Source organism: Anguilla rostrata, chromosome 8, assembly GCF_018555375.3.
Source record: "Anguilla rostrata isolate EN2019 chromosome 8, ASM1855537v3, whole genome shotgun sequence".
In the NCBI taxonomy this organism is placed as follows: Eukaryota; Metazoa; Chordata; class Actinopteri; order Anguilliformes; family Anguillidae; genus Anguilla; species Anguilla rostrata.
This window is the reverse complement of record NC_057940.1, coordinates 34,438,214-34,463,373: the sequence shown is the minus strand read 5'-3', so window position 1 is coordinate 34,463,373 and position 25,160 is coordinate 34,438,214. Positions and strand designations below refer to the sequence as shown.

General features: G+C 43.9%; 1 protein-coding gene across 2 annotated transcripts in view; it reads left to right on the top strand.

Moving 5' to 3' along the window:
- LOC135261494 (F-actin-uncapping protein LRRC16A-like) overlaps window positions 1-25,160 on the top strand; it is a 64,840-nt gene that overhangs the window by 23,678 nt on the left and 16,002 nt on the right. For both annotated transcript variants that reach the window (XM_064347835.1, XM_064347834.1), the window contains exons 5-26: window positions 218-339; window positions 1,506-1,603; window positions 2,490-2,560; window positions 3,132-3,205; window positions 3,476-3,551; window positions 5,400-5,488; window positions 5,931-6,025; window positions 7,542-7,628; window positions 11,394-11,497; window positions 13,187-13,264; window positions 13,618-13,694; window positions 14,456-14,560; window positions 14,797-14,866; window positions 17,601-17,682; window positions 18,597-18,696; window positions 18,991-19,045; window positions 20,204-20,376; window positions 20,723-20,791; window positions 22,942-23,035; window positions 23,315-23,413; window positions 23,839-23,967; window positions 24,534-24,665. In XM_064347835.1, coding sequence (XP_064203905.1) covers window positions 218-339; window positions 1,506-1,603; window positions 2,490-2,560; window positions 3,132-3,205; window positions 3,476-3,551; window positions 5,400-5,488; window positions 5,931-6,025; window positions 7,542-7,628; window positions 11,394-11,497; window positions 13,187-13,264; window positions 13,618-13,694; window positions 14,456-14,560; window positions 14,797-14,866; window positions 17,601-17,682; window positions 18,597-18,696; window positions 18,991-19,045; window positions 20,204-20,376; window positions 20,723-20,791; window positions 22,942-23,035; window positions 23,315-23,413; window positions 23,839-23,967; window positions 24,534-24,665 — 2,079 coding nt within the window. The remainder of the gene's footprint in view (window positions 1-217; window positions 340-1,505; window positions 1,604-2,489; window positions 2,561-3,131; window positions 3,206-3,475; window positions 3,552-5,399; window positions 5,489-5,930; window positions 6,026-7,541; window positions 7,629-11,393; window positions 11,498-13,186; window positions 13,265-13,617; window positions 13,695-14,455; window positions 14,561-14,796; window positions 14,867-17,600; window positions 17,683-18,596; window positions 18,697-18,990; window positions 19,046-20,203; window positions 20,377-20,722; window positions 20,792-22,941; window positions 23,036-23,314; window positions 23,414-23,838; window positions 23,968-24,533; window positions 24,666-25,160) is intronic.

The following is a 25,160-nucleotide window of genomic DNA, read 5'->3' as shown; positions in this document are numbered from 1 at the left end:
AGACACAAAAAATTTCAATTAAAAACTAAACTAAGAAAACTAAGAAAGCACAGTATTTTTCAGCTTTCCTGTTCCATAAACCTTAAAAACCACTGGCAAAAAAGTGTCATTGCTTCCAGTATTTTCCCCCAGCATTTCGTGCGAGAGGCAGAGCTTTCCTGATTTGAAATGCTGGGCCGTGAGACAGTTTGACAGTTATGCTTCTCGCCTCTCTCAGCTGGTGGTGGAGCATGACAGGGGCCTGCTGTCCATGAAGCTGGGCTCCGCTGAGGATGTGGACGAGGTGGTGGGCCACATAGGCGGCTGTCAGCAGAGGATCTGCCCCGGCCTGCCCGCTCTGTAGGTCATCCCTCCCGCTCACCCGCCGCGCTGTGAGAGAGGCGTCTGTGTGTGGGGTCCAGGCCCTCTGTCCCTGAATGGCTGTGGTTAGCACGGGATCATGTGCTGGATGCTGTAAAATCACAATGCTGTTCTGTTCAACAACTGCTGCCTGGATATTCCAGCAGAGCTCAGATTTTTTTTACAGTTTGGGATCCCGTCAGAACAAGGTAATGAGGAGTTATAAATAGAATCAGGTGTCTTATAGCTTGGCTAAAACGAAAAACTGCACCCACATCAAGGCTTTTCAGATAAGATTTGATGTCCCTGTTCTAGATTTCCCTGTTCAGGACACAGGTATGTGAAGCAATATGGTTGAGTTTCTCACATAGTGATGCATTGCAGCAGGAGGTCCACCATGATGTGCCTTATTGTTGCCATCTGAAGTGTCGTTCCCTCATAATGTGTGCTCGCCACGGCAGCAGCACTTAGTTTCCTGTCTCAGTTTGACATGGCTGTCCTTAGAACGCGGGTCCACAGGGCATTGATGGTGTATGGAGCTTCAGTGCTCGCTGCACTTCTAGCAAGGCAGAGGGAGAATGTAATGGAATGTAACCTTAACGTGTGTCTCAGGGGAACACTTAATTCTGACCCTTGTGGCGTGACAAGATTGTGAGGTTTAATTGAGCACTCGGAGCTAGGAACATTATCTGCGCACAGAGGTCTCTGGCTTGTCTCTCCACTGCCTTACAGCTTGAAGCCTTTATAAGGAACAATCAGACCTTCCATAATGATTTCATTTCACAGTGGCAGAAGTAAAGAGCAACTGCTTAATTGAAAATTCTTTAAGTTTTCCATGCGTGCACTGTAAGTCCTGGCCTTTTTTTGGGTAATATTATATATGACACCAGGCTAAGTTGCAAATGACGAGAGGCTGGAACAACACGTTGTTTTTCGTATGGGGCCTCATTCTTGCACTATGACTGCAGTGCGATAGCATGGTGTTGTTCTCTGCTGACCATTTTCTGTGCAGCCAGCAGGAAATTTACTGGTTCATAAACACTGTCGTTAACAGCAAAGACGTGGCGTTCTGACAGTCCTCTCTGCTTGTCTGGGGGAGAAAGAAGAAGTGAACGTCGGTGGTGTGTCTGAATGATAATGGAGCCTTTGTGTTGGTTTGTGAACAGGAAGGTGATGAAGAAGCTGGTAATGGAACCTCCGGAGCGGCTTTCCAACCTGCAGGCGCTATGGGAGAGCCAGAATGTTCCAGAACCAGGGCCGTGCGGTATTGACCGTTCTCATTACCCTGCAGAGTCATTAACCACCGTGCAACACCCCCTGTGAATACCGGATGTGAACCATGGTCTCAATATGGCCAAAGCGATGGGATTTTTTAAAATTCTTGCCACAAACATCCATATTTACTTTGTTGTCATAGTTGAATTATTATAGCTAATACATTCCTTAATGTCCTTCATGTATGAATGTGGTAGACGTGCATAAAATATGCATTATTTGTGTTAGGATAGCTTTTATCTAAAGACATTTTATTACATCATTTCTCTTAATCTACCGTTGATAGGTGATCAAGACAGCCTCATTTGTATTCATTACAGGATTCCACAGCACTTATAGTTTCACATTTTGCTTGCACTTATGAATATGTTGTCAAAACCTATTATGATTTAGAGTAAACAAGGTTGCTGAAAAAAATGCAGATTCGGATCAGGGATCAGAGCAGTGATATTTCCAGGGGACGTTAGTACCAGTGGGTTTAACCCTCCTGTTCTGTTCATTTTTTCGGTACAGCAAAAATGTTCCCGGGTCAATCCCCATACAGGGGGGGTTTGCAAATACATGAAATGAACCATTTTCATTTAAAATGTTGATTACACTAATTAAGGCCAGTAGAAGAAGTTTCATACTGAAAAAATGATTTTAAGTATTTTTCCTAGATTTTCAAACTTTAAAAAGGGTCAATTTGACCCGCAACATAACAGGAGGGTTAAAAAAAGCCTTTCCATGAGTAGTCTTTGTTATCGGGCACTCTTGGTGGATGATTTCATTATAAACTATGTGACCTGAACAGCAGTGTATTAAGACCGCAGTCATTGATTCCTGCTTGTCTGTCTGCGTTTCTATTTGTTTGTCCACCTGACTGCCCCCCCTAGGTGGCTTCTCGCATACGTACATGTGTGTCTGTGACTGGCTGGGATTGCCCTACCGGGAAGAAGTGCAATGGGTTTGTATCTGCGTTACTTGTTTCCACTGCTTCTTTCTCAGCTGAAACATTGTTGTGGTTGCAGGCCATTGAATCGGGCCATGCTTTTTTTCAATGAAAGAAGTTATCTTAGCCTTTGAAGGAAATGGAGCTTAAGGGTATACTCCAGGATAGCCATGAAAAATTCAAATAAGATCGACAGTCTTCCACATCAATTGATGCACAACAGTGCTAGCTAGCTCTTACAAGTTTGGAGGGCAAGACAGGTTTATTTTTCTCATATCTGGTACTTAAAAGGAAAAAATATATTACTATTAATGAAGGCCTTAAACATGCTGCATGCTTTAGGGGTATGTATACTAAGTATATATACATTTCTGTAAATGTGTAGATTTCACTTCAACTGTCTATATTGTTTTTAAATCATTACTCCTGCTTTAGAGGTATGTCTGTTTGTGTATGTAGGCTTTTTGCATTTACTTGATCTTAGAAGTGTGTTGTTGTACATAGAATTTACAGTAAAATTTGATCTTTCAAGTTTAGTAGCTTAATGACTGTTTTTCTGGTCTGTGTATTCCTATGTTACAAACAGGATGTGGATACAATCTATTTAACCCATGACACCCGGGAATTAAACCTACAGGATTTTATTCATCTTGAAAACAGGTAACTCCCTAGTGTACTCACTGAATAAATGAGCAAACTTTATAACATATAGTTCCTATGCACAGGAAACTGTCCAGTGTGAAATCAACTCTGTTAGAGTATATTTTATCCCTGATGGACTCATATGAACACTGGTAGAGTTGTATTGGTGTGCTTTCCAAGCATCAAATGAAGAACAAAAAACTCTTGGTGATATATTTTTGAGATATCAATGAGAGACGAAAGGATTGGCTGTTTTTCTGACTGTCAGTGTCTGTTTCAACATGACAGGGATTTAGTGGCCATCATTGCTGTTCTGGAACTTAACCAGTGGTTCACAAAGCTCTCCGCCAAGGATTGCAAACTGGTATGTTTCATGTTTTTTTTTTTGCTCAATCTCATTACTGTAGACACTTCACGTTATGAAATTGTGTGGTTTGCTAATTACCTTAGTGATGAGGGCTGTTTGTGTCATATGTGTGCTCTTGTTCCAGCCAGCCTTCGATTACCAAATCGGCAATAACAATGTAACACTATAACCATTATAACTCCATCTGGTTCTTTGTAGTATTACTAATCAACGATTCGACCTATCGGAGGCTTTTGTCAGACTAGATGTGAAGGTATTTTAACTTCCCGTATCAACTATTTAATCTTTTCAACTCTGTCATGGGCTCATATTGGAGTTTTACTCCTGATGGTTGCCCCATTGTACTCCTCTTTTTGGGGGAACTTTCCTCAGCCACTGCGCAGTGGCCAGTGGTTCGGTACATCAGCAGCCATCTTGGATCATGGAAAATCACTTTATATTCTCTCAGCACCCTCTTCACAGAGCCTGCTTCAGGACTTTGAGGAAAAAAAAAAACCCTGATAAAAGTCGGTTGTCGGTTGATGATGTACGGTTGAGTTTCTCCTGATACTAGCTCTAGAGTAGATCTCTAAGCTGGTGAAAGTGTTGTCACACAGGAGTGAAAGGCTGTTCAGTAGATACTGAAATAAGGTGCTGGAGTCGAGGTGCCGTGTGCAGTTTCCTGCCCTGCGTGGGTGGAGCGGGGTGTGATGAGAGAGGGGTGTTTGCTGACACAGGGGCTGCGGTATGGCGGGTCTGAGGGAAGTGCCACGCCCGCAGTCTGCGGGCAGCGGCGACGCGGCTCCTCGAGCTCTGCAGGAATTTCACACAGCGTAACGCGGCGGGGGCCCGTTCGGACACGCTCAGAGGACTGCGAATAAGAAGCATCGGCCTCGTGAAGAAGTGCTTTCAGCGAGATATACTGATAACTCTCAGAGGAAGTGAGAAAACGCCTGCGTTGTGGTTTAGCAGAATGAGATCGGTCAGTGTGTGGTGACCAATGACCGGACAAAGAGAAAGTGCTGAACAGTGCGAGACACTCATCTGCCAGTGCGGTTTTGACGGTATCATTCTTATCGATAAAAATTAAGCCCAATATGTTTTTCCCCTTTGGCATCAGTTTAACTTACGGCCCTTTCATTGGTTATTTTGACATGGGAGAAACGATTCCCTGCAAAACCTTGCAGCGTTTTTTTTCATTGCAAAACCAGTGACGTACGGCACCATGGGAATGTGAGGCAATAGGGGTGGGGGTGAGGTTATTTCATTACAACCACCCCCAAATGCTGACAGGCAGACAAATAGCTTGATGGACAGCTCAGGCTTTTTTGGTGGCTCCTGGAGGCAGAGAAGGGGGAAAAGATGCCATTTGCGAGTGGAGAAAGGTTCAAAGTAGCGTGGCTCTCTGAGGTGCCAATTATTTCAGTGAGCCAGTGGTAATGGAGTGCGATGGTGGTTCAGAATGAAGCGCGGAGGAGGTCAAATGGCTGACTTAGAATGCCCATTTAGTTTCCACTGTGTGAGAGATCTGCTGGCATTACAAGAGGTGCTGGGAATGCTAGACTTCAAATCACACAGTGAATACCAAAAATCTGTGTTTTAGAGGAAGAAGTGTAGGAAATAAGCGGGTTTTTTAAATTATGAAAGACTCCTTGCTAGAGAATAGCGTTGTGGCCTAGTGTACCTGAGGTGTGTGGAACTCTCAAAAGTTTTCAATAGAAAAGGAGGACCTGCACTCTGTTACTGTAGTTGTGTGTGTTCTGAGTGGGTAGACTTGTGCACCAAGTGTTAGTATGCTTGTTAGTGTGCAAGTGTGCATGTTTGCATGTGCATGTATGCTTACAGTATGTGTTTTCTTTGTATTAGTCTGCAGATGTGTGCGACCAGATTCTGCGAGTGGTGTCCCGGTCCACTCGACTAGAGGAGCTGGTTTTGGACAATGCTGGACTGAAAGCGTGAGTCCTTCCAAGTAGCTACTACTACTGTGATGTTACTGTAGCACAGGTTGTGACATCACTGCTTAAGTTCATTATGCCAGCTTGGATAATACAGGCTGCTGTGGTCCTTCTTCCACATCATACCTCATACCATCACCTGAGTTTTGCCACTATAATCTGCAGTACATTTGTAACTGTTGCCTGTCACAATGTCCACCTTGAATTTAAAATAATGCCAAATATGGATATTTTATACAATATAAGTATCTCATTGTCTTAGATTGAATATTAAATAACTAAATATTCAATGTTTTGCAGTCATTATCTTGTATTTCTGAAAGTAACACATCCTGAGAGTATCCCTCTGGATAAGATGTGATCTTATATAGGTGCTTTGGAAGGGTAGGGAGTATGTAGCTCTTGCAAGTGTATTTGGTAACATTGTCTGTTGCCTGTGCAGCGATTTTGCACAGAAGCTGGCCAATGCTCTCGCCATCAATCCTAGCTCAGGACTTCACACCATCAGCCTCGCAAACAACTCCCTGGAAGACAGAGGTATGGACTCCTTCTCAAAGCTTCAGAACAGCTCCACGTGCTCCTACTGAGACTAGTGCAATACAGTACACGGCTGATTGCTACAGTTATAGCATGCTGGATCTTTTATGTTGCTATATATTAGTATTTACAGTTGGTAAAACCCTCAATACTGTCATTAAATGTCAGAAATGACACATGATTTGACACATTTTAATCTTACAAATTTTTATTCTGCAAAAAGGCACCTATTTTATAATACATTGTGACAGGTCCTCCGGGTGAACAATATATGAACCCTGTTTCCTTTAGCTATTTTTTTTTCATAATTTAATTTGTCTTTGGGCTATAAGTGAACTTCTTCAGAATTAATTTGACAGTTACATTATTGAAGAGTCAGGTACTCTTCACCATTATTTCCCTTTTTTTCAGAAAGATAAATTCAGTACAGGACACATTTCTTTCGCGGTTCAATTTGTTGGCAGCTTGATTCTATTCCAATAAATCCGTGTTGATACCAGGAGTCCTTGTATTTATTTTAATAATTTCAGGAAATTTTGAACAGGATGTAACTGCCTGCCTGTCAACCACTTAATAAGTTTGAGGCCTGCCTCATTTAGACTCCACATAATCAAATGCCAACATTTTATACATAAAACATCACCTCACTCTCTCACAAGATACTATTCTGAACACCTTGATAATTTCAGCTTCCAGTAGTTCAGTGTAGTCAGTGGTGAAGTATTTCAGCTGTCAGGATAAGTACCTAAATAAATCTTAAGTAAGTGGTCATTTACGTGGGTTTCAATAGGAGCTGATTGCTCTGTGGGGGGTGACTGACATTGAGGAGAGATGCCAAATAGATCTGTGTCAGGAATGGCTGCTATTCTCAAATAGTCAGCATCCCTTAACCTACAAAGAAACCAAGGCCCTTGAAACCAAGGCTTTTTAGTTTCATGTGGTGACCCTGTTGTCACTCACAGATTCACAGCCACTCCTCCTTATCCTTTAATCCAACAGGGCTACGAAAGGTATTAATCATTTACAGGTTATACACCATATTACTCTGTCCGCCATCACATGGTGGTGCAGTTAGCTCTGTTACCTCACAGACAGAAAGTCCCAAGTTAGAATCCCAGCCGGGGCCTTTCCGTGTGGGGTGTGCATGTTCTCCCTGTGTCTGCGTAGGTTTTTTGCTTCAGTACTTCAGTTTCCTCCCACAGTCCAAAGACATGCAGGTTAGGCTACTTGGTGAGGCATTAACAGGGCTTGGAAAGGAACATGCTTGCTCAGGCAGCCTACCCTGTATAAATAAGGTGGGTTTAAAGTGTTATGTGTGCTTTACGAAGGCCATATGGCAGCGGTCAGAAGCTCAACTGGCTTATAATTTCAGCTGCAGTTCTGGAATTTTCTGCCTGTATGGAAGATTGTGTGCTTAATGTGGTGGAGTGGAAGTGACAGATCCTCCCTTCCTGAAGATTTCTCACCAGTGGTTTTGTGGCATGACTAATTTGCCATCCCTGTGTTTTTTCTGCAGGCATGTACTCTCTAAGCGTGCAGTTTGCCAAACTGCGAAATGGGCTCAAGCATTTGAATCTCTCCAAAACCTCATTATCACCCAAAGGTAAATTGTGATTTTCAATTAGGCTGATTAAAGCTGCAAATTCTTCCTGAAGGTGTTATTATTGTACCGATTGTACAGTGCTGTGGAGTTTTGTATCTTTTTCTTATTCTATTCATTGTTTACTCGGTTTAAATATTTTTCTATGACTGTGACCTTTATGGTACCTCAAGCACTTGGGGATATATAATCCATTAGAGGTAGATAGGCTTCAAATGTGAAAAGACATACTAAACTATTTTATAGAGAGGCTCTTTGCTGTGAACCAAATGGAATTTGAAATCCATCATTCTTTCTATCCATAATTCAAAGTTAGTGCCCTGTACATAATCCTGTATTTTATAGAAAGGGTACTGTTTCACAGCACATTTGCCGCAAGCCTATGTTTCTTACTGTTACTTGGTATGAAATGCGTGCAGCTGTATAATCAAAGCTTACACATTGTGTTGCTAGTTCATGTACATGCAGCCCAATAGCCACGTTTGTGCAGACATGAGTCACAGGAAGACACTTCATATGAAGCTTTCATATGAAGTGGCCTGCGGGTGCCCAATCGACCTTGAGAGAGTCGGGATGTCCGTCCTGGCCAAACGATAACCGGCTGTCCCTCCCTAACCCTGAAGGATACTGCTGGTGATTATGCATCACACTTCGAAGCTGCTGGCTGCAGTCAATGCCATCAGGCTTTGATCCCAGTGATGCACCGACCAGGCCAAACCTGTTTGCTCTTTATTGAAGAGTTTTAGCTACCGTCCTGCACTGAAAGGGAAAGCTGAACAGGATGGCGGTAGGTCGGCTCTAAAACGATCGACTTTCGACCCATTGATGCCCATTTGCCTCGATAAGCCACTTGCTGTTAATAGCCCCTAATGAATTGATAGCCAGTCATTTGTGTGTCTGCGCTTTAGTTTCAGGCACACATTAGAACACTAATGACCCCTGTTTAGCTCAATTGATGTGTTTGAAAAGCAGGGGCAGTGTTCTGTGTCTCGGAGATGAGAGAGGCGGAGGAACCGTTTATTTTGGAGCTGAGAGATTGCTTGTTCACAGCAGGAGCTACGATGCAGCACTTAAATGTTTAATGAATTTAAGGTGGTGGCAGGCTGGCCATTGGTGCCCAATGAGGAACAGTAAAACTGGAAGGATCTGAAAGGAGAACTGAAACGTCAGCCTCTCCACACCTGATTTAAGTATAGAAGTGGCCGTGAATGAAACAGCAATTGTCCTTGCTTGGAAATAAAGTGTACTTTTATTGCCTGATCTTTTGGTTGTTCGGTTAGTTGACTGATTGATGTATTGATTATTCTTTTTGTTTTTTTCTTGTCTTGATGTTTGTCAATATTAATTGTGGTTTTTCAAAAAACATTCCCTGAATTTTTCCTCAAATACAACAACAGTACATCACACAATAAATAAATGCATTACAAATAGCCTAGCGTATGTATTATCAATATTAAATAAATAAATAAATTAATATGGATGAGTACATAAAATGCATGTGTAAAATAATGTCCTAGCCGAGTGCAGTAGCACATTGTCCTGTTGTGTGTCCCATACATGTTCATATCATTGAGATGGAAAGGCCCGTGCTGACAGAATCGTTTGGAGGTAGCTCAGCATGATGGGGGCCATTTCATTTACAGTATGTACACTGTCTCATATACAGTATTAGTGTAGTAGAGTCATCTCAGAGTGTCACAATTATAGTATGGGACCACACTGAGGAAGAAAGGTTATGCTAGCTTGGCTGATTTCAGCGTCTTTCTTAAAACACGATGAAGCGCTGTCTTCCCTGAGCAAATCAAAATCAGTCCCCATGAGGTGAATATTCTCCGAGAGTGAGGCCTGGTGGGTTTGTTACAGTGTTCTGAGAGGTCACAGGACGTGCCACAAATACAGCTGTTGGAGGTTGTCTGGAGGAAAAGACAGCCATAAGACAGGCCGCGACACTGTCTCCCACACAACTAAAAAACTCTCCATCTCTAGGTGGACTTTTAGACAGCTGAGAAACCGTAATTGACTTTATCTCTGACAGACTCTGCCCCTCCAGCCTATCGGCGTGAGGTCAGAATTCAGCATGGCTGTCTGGAGGTTTGATGAGTGAAGTCTCCTAAAGCTGCGTTCATCCCCGCTCCTGGTAGCGTCTCAGTCCTGCCGGACAGGCTGGACTGGCTTGAGTGTGCGAGCCAAATGCAGTCAGGTCAGATGACATTCATTGATTGACCCCGTGGCGATGCTCAGAGTGTGCTGAAAGGCTGGTGTTGATTGATGCAGTGATTTAGAGCAGCCCCCCCCTCCCAGCTCATGAGAACCGCTGCTGTTCTGAAGACCACTTCACATCAGGCCTTATTTGCTTGAGGTCGATGTTTGTATTTTGAATGACTTTCAATTTTGGATGATTAATGTATGGTCAGTATCAATGAATGTAAATTTATGGTGTAGATTTGTACATGTCCATTCAGCCCGTATGCCATGATCCAGGGGGGTTCCCCATCATTTTTTTTATTGGCATCAGTCCATATGGATGTAATGAAAACTGTTTTTTTAACAGTGGGCAGATATGGAAACGGTATAATGAATCTTTTTGCCATTATACTGTACTCATATTATACTGCAACCAAACAGTTGAGTGAAATATAATTTTTAAAAATCTAAGTAATACAGTATATCAGCATTAATTAAGCAGTTGGCCTGTCAGAAGATCAGCTTGATTGGCAGTTGTTGCTTCAAAGAAATGTCACTAGCAGCAGGGGATGCCCCCCTGACTCTACAGAGCCCTGCTACTATCGCCATCGTAAATTCAGCCTTAATGGCTGCCGCATCAATATTGCAAGTAAGGGTTATTTGGATTTCCATTCATCGGTGTTGCCTCTCTGCAAACACGCATGTGGGTGAACTTGTGGGTCAAATAAAGAAGCCAATCAGTGAAAGGATGAACACAGTCTCTGCACTTTACATTAATTGTAGTTTTTAATTGATGTTGTCATTTTAAACAGACTGTGTGTTTTGAGCGCTGTTCTTATCTTGAGAAAGTTTGGTTTATGGAGTACTGTGGGAATCTTGAGCAGATAGAGTTGAAAATGCCTGGTGGTAGTCTTTTGTAAGTTCAGTTCACTGAATTGTGTGTACTGTGGTCGTCTTCTGCAGGCTTAGCTTGCTGAACTCTATGGTCATTGTGAGCAGGTTGAGTTTGCGGCCGCCTCCAGCCATTTGAGTTTACTGCGCAGTGAGTACAGTGGTCAGCTTGAACAGGTTTAATGGACTGTGTGGTTATATTGAGCAGGTTGAGTTTGCTGAGTGGCTCTTGAACACAGAGATCACTGCTAAACTAATGTCAAAATGCCCCCACCTCCTCACACTCTCAAATGGTAACCGCGATGATTTTGTGGTTATTTAACCGGAAGAATGACAGGTTCATGCTTGAACTCTTTGACATTGTTCTGACTGCCTTGCCTTGTTTATTTTTATTTTTTGTAGCTCCCTGGAAAAGTTTTACATTTCCATTTAGCTTCGATCCAGTCCATTCTTATTTATAGATGCCTTCATAATGAGAGGAAGGATCTTATCTTGGGCTGCAAGTCGAATTTGCTGATTGGTGCTTGATTTGACTTCTTCTCCAGCTTGGCGTCACAAATGCAGTTGCTCCCACTCCCCCCCCCCCCCCCCACACCGATCCGTAATCTCACGTTGGCCTGCAAGCTCTTTAAAAACGCAAAAAGGCTAGAGACATGCCTGCTTCTTCCTAAATCGCCTTCTCTGTCATTTCAGGGGTGAACGTTCTTGCCCAGTCCCTGAGTGCCAACCAGCCCATGCTCAGCACGCTCACACACCTGGACCTGTCGGGGAACGGTCTTCGAGGGGACGACCTCCCGGTATGTGCCTGTGCTCTGAGATTGAGATTCAGTCCTGCAGCAGAGAGAGCACTACTCTCATTTACCATCAAGGGTTCTTCCTGTGTGCTATTGAGTATGTGTGCTTACTAATAGATCTGTAGACAATGGCTGTGAGTCTATTAGTGCAATGTCAAAGTGCAGTGATGGGGATATTCATAATGAGGCCTGGTCTTTTTAATGTGACAGTTCTACTCACTGTGGTCAGTAAAGATCCTGTATTTACTGTATCATAAGTTCAGTGGTGTTTATCCCAGTGTCTGGACTGCATTAGTTAAACAGCTGTAGCAGACTGTTACGGTTCTGAGGATTTCACAATAAATTTTTAGTACCTTGCCAACTAATTCCTTCCCTCCCTGAATCACATGATAGCCAAGTATGGGCTACCCTTTCTGACCACAGGCCAGTCAGTGAGCAGGCTGTACTGTACTGATAATGAGTGCTTTAGCTGAACTTACCAACCAGCAGCCCCCTAGTTAGACCTTATCGATGTCAGTTACCATCCCTCAAATGTTCCCAGATTTCAGGCCTCGTTGAGCATCATCTCAGTCACCTGTCTACCAGTCAGGGTTGGGGAGCCACAGTGCGTATCGGTTAGAGGCTTCGGTTCACTGCTTGTTCAAGGTCAAACGCTGTAGCAGTGCTTCTGACCTGCCAGCTCTCTCTCTCTTTCTCTCTCTCTTTCTCTTCTCTCTCTCTCTCTCTCTCTCTCTCTCTCTCTCGCTTCCTCTGCATGTTTCCCACAATCCCATGGGACACGCATGATTTTCTATTAGCTGCTTCTTAATGCTGTCATTCTTAAGATGGACAGAGTGAGCTCTCCAGTAAGGAGTGTTTAGAGAAGCGTTGCTCCGCCTTCTTATTTCATACCTCCTCCCCTCACACCCTTCTGCTAAATCAGCTTCCACTACAGTTATCAGTTACGCCCCCCTCCAGCACAGCACGAGATGGCATTCCTCATGGGGTCACCGTCGATGACCAGGCCATGACCTGTCAAGGTGGTTGTCATGGAGAGCTGCTGTAAATTTGTGAATTCACCCGCATCGACCTCCGTCACTTTGTGAGATTTATGAGCTGTCTCTTAAACTCTGTGTCACAGTGGAGTAATGTGGTCATGGAGGTCATTCCAGAAAACAAAGCAATATTTCCCTGTGTGGGTCAGGTGACTTTCGAAGTTTGCAGCACATTTAATCTGGAGAAAAGTCATTCAGGGGTCCATTGAGGATCCCTTGAGGATGTCAGTCATTTCATATCAGTCTAGACTAATGACCTCTTGCACTATAGATACTATAGATTATTATATTAACATAACGGGTATAAAACGGTTTAATGGATTCTGTGATTATCAAGTGTCTGGTTTATGTAGTAAAGCATTTTTGATCTTTCAGACCTGTGGATGTATGATCTGGTGGTTAATCATCAGTAACATCTTTACAGAATTTTTTTAAAATATGAGGACCCCCCCCCCCCCCCAAACAAATCAAATCTTTGAGTTCTTTGAGTTTTATATTCACATTTATTGCTAAATTATTTTGCTGGCTGACAAAGGGCTGCAATAATGTTGCCTAGTAACCACCAGGTATACTTGAGTATCACATTTTTCTCTGGTGTATTATGGCTATAAAACTCATTCCTGCTTCAATGGACTTCATTTTTCCCCACTTCTCACAGAATCTCTACAATTTCCTGGGCCAACCCAACAACCTGACCACCCTGGACCTGTCCAACACTGACTGTTCTCTGGACCTGGTGAGTGAGAGTACCAGTCCTCTTTTGCTCTTGAGGTTTGATTTCATAAATGTTTTATTATAATAAATCATGTCTTGATATTCATGAATATTGTTTAGGAGTGTAAGGCACTTTGGAATCCCCCTCCTACTTTACAAATTATTGATGCCAATCTTGGCATATGTATTAATTTATGCGGAATGCTTGTACACTCAGTGAGTGTTGGCTAGCTGGCTTGCTGGATCATGGTCAGATGTAGCGGTAATGACCCAGAATGCACTGGGGTGAAATTTGAAGCATGAGAGGGAGAAGAGGATTTGATTTGCTTTGCTAGTGTTACAATGTTCATGATGTGCATGAACCTGTTTCCCCAGGTATGTGCTGCACTCCTGCGGGGATCAGTCGAGCATCTGGCTGTTTTCAACGTGTCAAAGGGCGTCGTCTCTCACAGGTAAGGGTCACGGGCATCACCTAGTGCTCAGCTTCTGTCTCGACTTCACAACCCTTTGCACGTATGGTGCAACATTACCACCCTCTGTCTCTCAGGTACTCATTCAGTCGAATCTTACAGGTATTTAGGAACGTTGTTTTGTATAAATGGCACATGCTCTGAGTTCCAGCTTTAAAAAGGGAGCACAAGGAAAAAGGAGGAGAAAGATTATCCTTAGATAATCCTTAGAATTCAGTCTCCTCACTGTTAAAACCGGTGTTTAAAAACCGCTGTTAAAGTCAGTGAAGGCTTTGTGATATTATTCAGTAATCTCATGGACTGCTCCCACCTTAACTAGCATACTTTCCAATATCCACAAGGATCCTGGAAGATTCAGTCTGATCTCAACAGCCTGCTGCTTGTTAGTCTTACTTCAGTGAGCATTCCGGTTGAACCTCCTTGCCCTGAAAAAGTGTGTGCTGTGGTCGTTGGGATCAACAGGGTAATTCAGTGTCTCCTCCTGCTGGTTGTCCATGTGTCCTCATGTGCTCCACAGCTGTGGCCACCCCTGTTTGGTGGGGTGAATTGCCTAAAACATATACCTGTTATTCTTTTATACCCATGTGCTCATTGCCTCTATCCACATAGTAGTTTCCAGGATCCTGTATCCTTTAAACACAGACAAGAAAATGGGTCCGTTTAACCAAAAATTGTCACAAATCGAAATGAGGTTTGGATTCCCCTCATCTCTCCCTGGTTTTGTGTTGATTTTGAAAACACAGGAAAGGCAAAGAAGTCCCGCCCTCCTTCAAGAGTTTCTTCAGCAGTGCCACGGCCCTCCGGAGCATCACTCTGTCTGGAACCAAGCTGCCTCCAGAAGCGCTCAAGTGAGCTCACGCCAGCTTATTATCCTCTGTCTGCCCATTGTAAAACTGCAAAGCCCTCTTTATGTTTCTCATTGATGGAGGGGGTCTGTGAATTGGATTTACTTCTGACTGGAAGTCAAAGCCTGAATCTATTCAGCGTCAGCTCTGGTTTTGAGACGTGAAATGCCGTTTCAGTGTTAATGTATTTTTTTGTTAAAATGATTCCCTCGTTTTCTCTGAAACGATTTTACCCTCAGAGCGCTTTTGCTTGGCCTGGCGTGCAATCCTAATCTAAAGGAAGTCTCCTTGGATCTTAGTGGCTGTGAGGTAAGACAGAGAACTCCAAACGGCTCGAAAAACTGATCTCTTGTCTCAGCTTCAGCAGATGATGTAAATACCATACAAAATTATACCATACGAACTTCAATAATACTGAATGTCAAGAATCTTTTACTTCATTTCATTTTCTTCCCGATTATTATTTAATCTTAATCTTAATATAATTTAAAAAAAAATATTTTCAAGTCAGAATGCCCTTGATACATGTGCAGATTCGCTTTAAGATATTTTGTCCTATTTTAGCTCTTCTAATCTCTGGAAAAGCTTTTGCCTGTAGGTGCTGAATATTTCTGTCTGCCAATGTTACCTAATTATCCACTTGCATGTTTCCCTAATTGCATGGTGTGGTGTGACAAATCTGCTCCAGTCAGTGTCTGTATCAGCTGAGTGAAAAGGATTAGCTTTCAATTTTTCAGTGTGGGTTGACATTTTGTCTGCACATTCATTACAAAATCAGTGGGTATGCGAATGGTTTACTTGTAGAGAGAGAGAGAGAGAGGGGGACCAAGAGAAGGAAGGAGAGAGAAAGAAAGAAAGAGAGGGACCGGAGAGAAGAAGGGAGGCGGAGGCAGAGAGAGAGAGAGAGAGAGAGAGAGAGAGCTAAGTGGTTCAGAAAGCTGTTTGTATCAGAGATGACACAGGGCTCTGATTCTGGACAGCCTGACTGGTTGTGGTTCCAGTCCACCTGAGCCTATAATTGCATCATTAAATCTGAAATGAGTTTGATTGGGTGAGGTTAACCCCCCCCCCCCCACACACACACACACACACACACACACCAGCTCTCACATGAGGTGCTGACACAGACTGTGGCTCTGAGTCAAAGGGGGGCTGTGTGTCTGTTGCCTAGCGTGAGTCACCCATACCATTTCAATGGCGACGTGCTGTCAGTGAATATCTCAACCCTGCACATTGTTTTAAGGTCCTCTCACAAGACCCGTAAACGCGTGGAGTCAGAGTCGCGGCTTTCACAGAATCCCTTCACAAAAGGTTCAACTGGCATGAGAAAAAAAGGGGGAAAACCAATCTCCATTACTAATAGCGTCACATCGCCATCTCTCCAGCTGAGATTGCCAGGAACGGATTAAATGACACTGTTAAAGATAGCGCATGAATACTAATGCGTGGAGAGCTTAATTAGAGCTCCTTTGGAGTTGTAGAAACCTTCTTCGTTTAACCTGCTCGGAATTAATGCATTTTGTGTGGAGGATGGTAGGATTAACTACTTGTTGGAAAGATCTTTTTATGTCTGTTGGCTGCTGGAGAATAGGGAGCTTGCTTCTCCCTGCCCTGCTGTACATGCGGTTTCTTTCTGAGCTTTGACGCTGTTCTGCTCTCTCCCTTATTGCTTATCCAAGCTCGGCCTCTGTGTAAGTATCACGCTTGCTACAGAAGCTTAATGAAATAACGTTCAGCCCCTAAAACCCATTGGCAACATTCCTCACCTTAGTCACACCGTATATGTCTCACCATTCCTAGCCGTAACAGACCCTTTTTAATTAAATTTCATATTAGCCAATCCGCGCGCATGTGAGAATATATGTCCTACTAGTATTCCTATTGCTCTGATCTTAGTTCCGTTCTCTTTCCTGTTATTTTCGTTTGCCGTGGCTTAGCCGTGTCCCAGAACTCTGTGGGGTTTTCGGCAGTCAGCTCCGACAGGATCGGCAGCCCTTAATAAATGAACGCTGTTACCTGGAGTTACCTCCTCCCGCCAGACAGAAAGATTGAATGATGTGACACAGAATCACCGGGAAGCACTCAAGCTTAGTGGTCATGTACCAGGAGCTTAATCGAATCCCCCAGGTTCAATCTTGGCGATCGCTGAGCTCCAAAATAGTGTTTGTCCTGGACACTGAGGCCTTTCTCTCAGCCCCTTCACCGCTCAGTTTTGTTTCAATCCCTCCTGTCAGCCATTAAATCTCGCCGTTTCCGCCGTGCCTCAAACTTGGCAGCCTTCTGCAGTCCTGCATTGTTTTCCTGCCATGCCAAGAACACTCATTTGACGGTTTGAGGCCTCTGCTGCCCAGACTTAAAGTGAGGCTGCTACGCTGCCAGCGCTTGCTTCGCTAGACAGATTTTTCAAAGTGTGGCTTTGTCCTTGTTTTGATTACATGCAGACAGGATGAACAATGAAAAATGAATAATGCGGTGTTATACTTTCATAACCTCTTTAAGAGCCACGGGCTTTTGTGAGCCTGGGTGTCAACCTCAGACTAGCCACCCGTGTCTTTTTTTCCTCCACTGTGTGCTTTTGTCTGTTTTCACAGCTGTGATGTCAACACACACTTTGAACATCTGCTTCATGTTAGCATTTTGATTTTTGATTTCACTTTGAAATGAATGGTACGGGTGTTTGCTTTGTTTCACATACAAATTCCCAGACTTTCCTGGTTTCCTGCCTAGAGAGATTTAGATTTCTAATATTAAAATGAGTCTCTTAATATTTTTAGAAAACAAATTAAAATGATGGAAAATGTATCATTAAGTCTGAATTATGATATTTTGTCCAACATTTGATGTTTATCATTAATGAAAACAAACTGGTTATTAACTAAAAATGAAGCTGTTGTTCAAGTGCTGTTTTATGTAAGAATAAGGTATTAGTATTCGAAAATAGCTCCAGTGTTTAATAAGCTGGGTGTGATTCTATCCCATAACTAAAGGCCTGGATCTTAATTTCTCTCTTGAACTGCCTGATGCTTTTTTCTGTTGGCTCCAGCTGCGGTCTGCTGGCTCTCAGATCTTGGAGGGCTGTGTAGCGGAGATCCCCAACATCTCCAGTCTGGATATATCTGACAACGGTATGATCCTCCTCCTCCTCCATCGGCCAGAGCTCCACCCACTGCTCCATTCCTGCATCGTCCCTCTAACCCGCCACCCACCGGTCACCTGCACGCATCCTTTCATCGGCTCATCCATCCATCCATTACCAATCTGTCTGAGCCTTCCATTCATATCTCCATCTCCTCATCCATCTTTCATTTCCTTTCTATCTATTCACTTGTTTATTTCAAATGTTCAGCATTCTATATGTGTATTATTTATAATCCACAATTACAGCTGATATGAGTCCATCTTAGTACAGTATGTGATTATATTCTTATGTCAGTACATTATGAAACTGGGATGAATAACACCTAAACTTATAGCACCATTGGGGGGTTTTGAGTTTGTTGCTGCATACAGTTGCTCACAGGTCTGAGTATGGCAAACTAAGGAGGAATTATCCTTCCCCGTCTGGTGCAGATTGGAAAGGACACTACCTGGAATCAGCTCATTACCTCTGCCTGGTTTATCTCCCTTCAGGAAAGATTCATATTAAACCATTTACAGACTCCTGATGGGACTGTTGGCTTTAATGAAGCCTTTTATAATGAAATATATTTTACTGTGTAAAGTTGGGGGTGGGGGGCAAATTGAGCTGGAAATTGTGTGCCTTTGGAAAGAGTAGCTGGAGCATAAAATACCTTCATTCTCTTTGGGGAAAAAAAATGTAATTATTTTGTTGGATGGGGGTGTGCAGGTACCGAATGAAGTGTGTTTCTGAGTTGGGTCAGATGCCTATATCCTTCTCTTTTATGTACGTAATTGATTGCATGTAAGCCATGTTGGAAACCAGTACACTGGTTTTACAGTTTACCCCTCAGCTGGGGTTGTGGAGCATTATGGCGGCTCCCTTTAAGTTTTTTCTGGATTTTGTTTTGTTTCTGACAAGGCTTGGACTCTGACCTGACCACGCTTCTGGTGTGGCTGGCCAAAAACAGATCCATCCGCCATCTCTCGCTGGGGAAGAACTTCAACAACATCAAATCAAAGTAAGAATTCAGCTGTGCGTCTGGGCATTGGAGGGGAGTTGTGAGTGGGGGGGCAGGGGCAGAGACTATGGAAGGCATATGTGTCAGAATACTCGGGAAATTATCAGATCTCAGTAGCTGAACTCGGAGAGTATGCAGTCATGCGTTTGTGCTGTGGGAACGCATGTATTCATGCAGTTATGTTGGGAAAACATTTTTAAGAGGCTGGTTTTTTATATAAGGCTGACACTTTCACTTCCCGTAGGTATTGTTCAGGAACCACAGCATTGTGTTGATTCATTTCTGTTCGCACAGGAATCTCGCACCTGTCCTGGATAACCTGGTGCACATGATACAGGAAGAGGAATCGGTAAGTTCTACAGTACGAGCCTGGCAGCCAATATCAGCCGGCAGAAAAGGGTACTTGAGGAGGTGTTGTGAGGGATATACGCCCCGTGAGTCACAGTCATTCCCTTAAATTGACAGAATGAAGTGCATCGATTTAATTCTCCCTGATTCAAATGAGAGCTTTTCATTAGGAGGCAGAGTGGCAAATATAATTGTTCTTCTCCCGGCAGCTTGTTAGCTCTGTCTATCATTTTCCCCTTAATATGAACTTCTTGTTATGCGCCCGGAGACGTCAAACCAGCCCTGTCCCCTCTGTCTAAGCGGTTAATTCTGCTGTCTGAGGCCTCTTCACTGTCTGCTGAAGACGGGAAACGGCTGCACCGTCAATTTGCTTGCGGCCAAATCTCGGCCTTTGAGGGCGTAGCAGCACAATTCTAAACTGAACTTTAGAACGTCTTTGGATGTACCAAAACACGGCTGAAGGCCAAAGTCTCCATGAGGAAAGCACAGTAGGAAGTAGGAAAGCAGTGTAGGAGATGCTGCTTCTCACGTGGGTTCTGTGTGACCCAGCGAGGCCCTTAGGGCTGGAATGTGCGCCGTGCCGTAGCCGGCTGTGAATGCGCTGAACCGTGGCCATTTTAATTACGGGAGGGCCCTGCCTGCCGTAGAGGCTGTTGGGACCAGCGATTTGACCTTTGAGAAGACCGCACTCTGGAGTTATCGAACCACAAGCTGCGATATGAAAGTAAACAGGTATAGTGTTCTGCTGGAATTATACTGTGGTGTGGCTTTATGGTTCCTGCCTCCTCCAAGGGAAGAGATTTGTAATAAAAAATAAAACCTGTCTCTGCAAGATGAACTGAAAACCACCCTCAGTGTAGAATGAGGAATCCATGGAGGTTTTTAGCCCATGGCTAATTTGGATTGGAATTGACAACCACAAATATTGTCGTGGAATATATATCTAGATGCTAAGACAAATGGGAAATGGAAGAAAGGTAACAGTAAAAACCTCAATTAAAGTGCCTGTGGACTGGATTCCATTTAGCAGAGCCAGAGAATGAATTGAAGGCGTGAAACCCAAGGTTCAGTGAGTAAATAAGTAGTAATGAGTGCAATGACAGTAGCAGCATTAAACAATGTCCTTTGGGCTGATGTTTAAACCCCTGCTCCCTGCCAGCCCCTGACGTCCCTTTCGTTGGCCGACTCCAAGCTGAAGACTGACATGGCCATCGTCCTCAACGCCCTGGGCAGCAACACCTCCCTGACCAGACTGGACATCAGTGGCAACGGCATGGGGGATATGGGGGCGAAGATGCTAGCCAAGGCCCTGCAGATCAACAGCAAGCTCAGGTCAGGAGGAGAGCGTGTTAGCATTGCCACAATATTCACTCTCCCAGCAGGACTAGATAGACTGAGAGAGAAAATGTTCTGAGTTGTAAAGCTTTCTGTCTGAGAGTCAGTAAAGCCCTCGTGCAGTATGTACCTCAAGTGTGCTCTTAATGCACAATATGCTTTTTGTTTTGTATGAAAAATAACTAACACCTGAGGGTGTAAAGGAAAACCAGTACATTTCACATGCATAAAAAAATGACAGTTTTCCTTTTATGAAGAGGGTGGGTAAAACCTGTGTGACATTCATGTGATTTAAAATGCTGAGTACATCTTTCTGTTTTTTTTTGTTTATCCACTTAAACAGAACGGTCATTTGGGACAAAAACAACATCAGCCCACAAGGCCTGCAGGATGTGGCTGCTGCCCTGGAGAAGTGAGTATCTGTGTGTGTGTGTGTGTGTGTGTGTGTGTCTGTGGACACTGTATGTGTGCCACTGAGACATCTGGCACGGTGCCTGATCATATCCCATGATGCCTTGGGGCTGCGTGATTCTCAGAGCTGTAGTGTTTTGAGTGTGGCGAAGGGGGAATGCCATGTGTCTGGGAACCAGGGCCCCCTGGAGCGAGCGGGGGGACCTGCCCTGCACAGAGGAGCAGCTGCAGCTGCGGGCTGAGTGGGGGCAGGAGTCAGTGGGAGAGAGATGTGTGGGAACCGCTGGTGTCCCCTCATGCGCTGGTACTCGCTCTGTGCAGCTGAGGGTGGGCGGAGCCAGGCCGCAGGGGGAGGGGTTGGGTTCCGCTCCGTCGTGTTGCTGTCGGAGAGCGGCATCTCCAGGCAACTCATTCCAGCGCTTCTGAAATCTCAGCTGTCTTTTACCTTTCATACTGTTCCCCAACCCTTTTCTTATTATTAATTCAAATTTACTATCTGTCCTTCTTAAGTCAGTGTGTTTCCCAAAACTCGTAGAGCGCTGCAGCTGAAGCACTTGCTCTGATGCCAGTCACCCACAAGTCAGTGATTATTTTTTTAAATTACAGGCCACACAGAGCTACAGGTGAGGTAGCGTCAATCGCAAGAGAACCTTTCTCTTAATTGGCCCGTGTGGGATGGATTAAGTTCTGTTGGATTGATTTTTCTGAAGACAAAACTTAGCACATGCTGGGCTACCTGTCATCCATAAATATCATATTCCTTCTGTCATATACGTAGGTCTGTCAGCAGCGCTGGAAGTGGCAGAGCCGCCCTTGTGCAGGGCATCTTTTCCTGCAGTTGCTGATTTGTCAGGGTACCCTCTAAACTCAGGCCTGTCACCGTGAAGCTATAGTTCATGTCCGTACTTCCAGATGTCATCCTCGTGTCCGCAAACACTCATTTTCCCATCTCACAGATGTCAAGGTGTCAGGTGTCTGCGGGTAATATTCGCAAGCAATGCCTCCATATGCATTTGGGAAAACTCTATCTAATTTAGGCTTGAGTTGACGTGACTGTGTAATTCTTGTACCATAGCTTGTTTTATCAAAGCCAGGAGGTGCACATGCTGGCATTCTGTGTGTCTCTCAGTGAAATAAATGCACACACACGCATGCACAAACAGCATGTCAGCTCTTTTTGCCATGTGAAATGCAAGGTTGAGTAACTCCCAGTTCCCATTTCCATTGTGCCAGGGCCCATCTAAGAGGAGATGAGGAATGTGCTTCTCACCTATTCTGAGAGACAATCCATCATCCCTGTTCAGCAGGAGTCATTTTCCCTTCTACCATGAATATTAATCCAGTGTGCTATGCAGATTTTACATTTGCATAGGATAACTGTCATCCTTAATGATGTCATGATTTAGTCTGTTATTGTAAGAAAACGTGTTGTTGCAAGTGTAGTACACTGGAGCTTTTATAAATGGCAAAAAGAGCCTATTATTTATTCTCCTATTGCATTGTAACAGATGTCATGCCTCATTCAAAAAGAAATAGTGACTAAAATAATATTATTTGCATATTATGATAATGCTGTGTATAAATTATTATAAAAAGTACTATAGTTCTGTATATAGTACTGTTGGAATACATATTTGTACAGAACTTTCTGAAGTGTGGCGGTAGGTAGCACTGTTGCCTCAGAGTGAGATGGTCCTCAGTTTGAATCCTGGCCTGGGCCTTTCTGTATGGAGTTTGCTTGTTTTCCCTGTGTCCACGTTGGTTTCCTCCGGGTACTCCGGTTTCCGCCCACAGTCCAAAGACATGCAGCTGAGGTCAATTGGAGAGTCAAAATTGCCCCTAGGCATGAGTGTGTGAGTGAATGGTGTGTGTGCCCTGCGACTGGCAAACTTTACAATGCATTGTATGGTGCAATGGTGTATTCTTGCCTCTCGTTCGATGCAGCACCGCCTAGGACCCTGACCAGGAAGAAGCTGGTTAGATAATGAATGGATGGATGGGTGGATGGATGTATGGACTTGTGAAATGTGGAAGCTAAACTGTCACCCATGTGTCTCAAGAAACTTGAAATTTAAAAAAACTTTTGGATCCGCAGTGGTGATTCACATTTCTGAAAGTTGTGGATTATCACGTTTCCGGTTCGTCCAACAGAAACTTCACCATCCGGTTCATGCCCATCCCCATCATTGATGCCTCCCAGGCGCTGAAGTCCAGCCCGGAGAAGACGGAGGACGCGCTGATGAAGGTCAGCTTCCTTCTACCTCATCAATCTCAACCTTCTGTTTACCCCCAGAGATTTCTCCCAGACGCTGACATGTGCATGTGAGCTGTTGACACAAGCCTGTTTTAATGTCACGCCTTATTCTCCCTTTGCTTTAGTATTTGTCTTGGTTTGTTTGTTTGCTCTGTGTAATGCTTTTGGTTTTGAATGAATATGAAATTTGGCTGCACTACAGACGAGCTGTACTGAATATGGCCCATTTTGTGCATTGTGCGGGGCATTGAAATATCTCCCGATTTTCAGATTGAATCCTACCTATTCCGGAACCACGAGACTCGCAGATACCTCCAGGAGCAAGCCTACAGGCTACAGCAGGGCATCGTCACGACAACGACCCAGCAGGTGACCAGCAGCAGAAGGCTCTGTGCTTACGTGACCTCTTTTACCTTTTGTCAATCACATGGTTTCTGTGCTCTTTCACAGAAAATGAATTGCAATTTGGGTTTTGTTTTAAAATTTGCTTTAGGTGGCATTAAGTTGAACGCTGTTTTGAAGTAGATATGGATTTAAAAATTAATCAAATGTAGCTTATAAGGATAGACTGCCCCTCCGCTAATTAGATCTATAGAGATAAAGCAGATTTTGAAGTTAAGATGGTATCAATTTCAAAATGGTGTCAATTTCATGGAAAATGAATTGCATGACACATTATGATGAATATGGAATGATATTGAGCGTAGACTCTTAAGTTGAAGAAAACACTTGGGAATCTGGTCATTTGTAATCCACGCGACCCCTCCTGTGACTGCCCTGCCCTGCCCATCCAGGTGATAGACCGAATCTGCGTCAAAGTCCAGGACCACCTGAACTCCCTGCGCTACACGGAGACAGACGCCATTCAGGAGGACATGAAGGTGGCAGAGAACCTGATGAAAGACGCCAGGAACTCCAAAACCGTGAGTGCTGGAGATGGGAGAGAAGAGGCCTGGCCTCCAGGGGTCTCTCCAGGGGCTCATTACATTCCCTAATTTTATCCGTCCTCCTCTCCTCGGTCCTCAAATTACCTGGAAATCAGTTGAGATCCGCCATCTTTAAGGACGTTCTTATCCGTTAAATACTTTGAGGAGCGAGGAAGCTCCCAGAGGATGCTTCAGTGAGGATACACGAGTGCAGCCTCTGTGGAAGTATTTTATAAATTATCGACCTGTGGATCCACCTCTCCACATCTGCTCTGTCTATAATTGACATGGCTTCTAACTGACACTTGAAAGCACAAGAACGTTCCATTTGCCTAATACTTGTTTCCTCAATCCCTCTGCCCTTGTTACTTTTCCTTGCGTCCTCTCCTTGAGTCTTCCATTGAGTGGAGCTAAGGAGCGAGGAAAGGACATGAGGAAAGGATTCAAGGAGTGAAAATAAGCAATTGGAATGAGCCCCAGCTCTTTTTTGTGTCTGTCCAATGAGGTCAGAGGTGAAAGGTGAGGGGTTAAGGGTCACACTCTGCCCCCTGTGTCACCTGCAGCTCCTGCGCAACCTGTATCACCTGGGTTCATGCTTGCCTGGGGACACGAGCATTCCATCTGCCAGCCCCATCCAGGAGAAACTGGAGTCCATGGCTGGGGAGGTTACCAGGGTGATGGACGAGCAGCTGCAGGTAAATGGTCAGACACGTCCTCGGTTACAATACCAAAGGAGAGAAAGAAAGAGATGAAGTGCACGCATGTTTGTACATACAAGTAAAATCTGTTTTCATGTGTATGTGTCTGCCTGTGTACTTGTGTTTATTCAGTTCTTTGCAATTCACCAGGCTTTACTGGCATGGTGGGATAATTCAGCCATCACAGCTAAGCACCATTTGATTTAATTCCGTAATTGATCCAGTTAAGTCCCCAGGAGATGGGATCTATAAATAGAAGGGCATGGACCCAGCTGGCAATATTAAGTAAAAAAAAAAAAATCTTTTATGGAAGGGTCTAAAAACTTTTGTTGCAGCAGAAAATAGTGTGTGCTCTGAACTGGTCTGGTCTACTCGAAAGTTGTTTTCTGGTAATTGAGGTATGTTTATATAGTTCATGTATTTATTTTTCTTAAGCCATGATAGTCCACTCAGCAAAAATATTTGCTGGTTTCAAGAGATACATAGAAACAG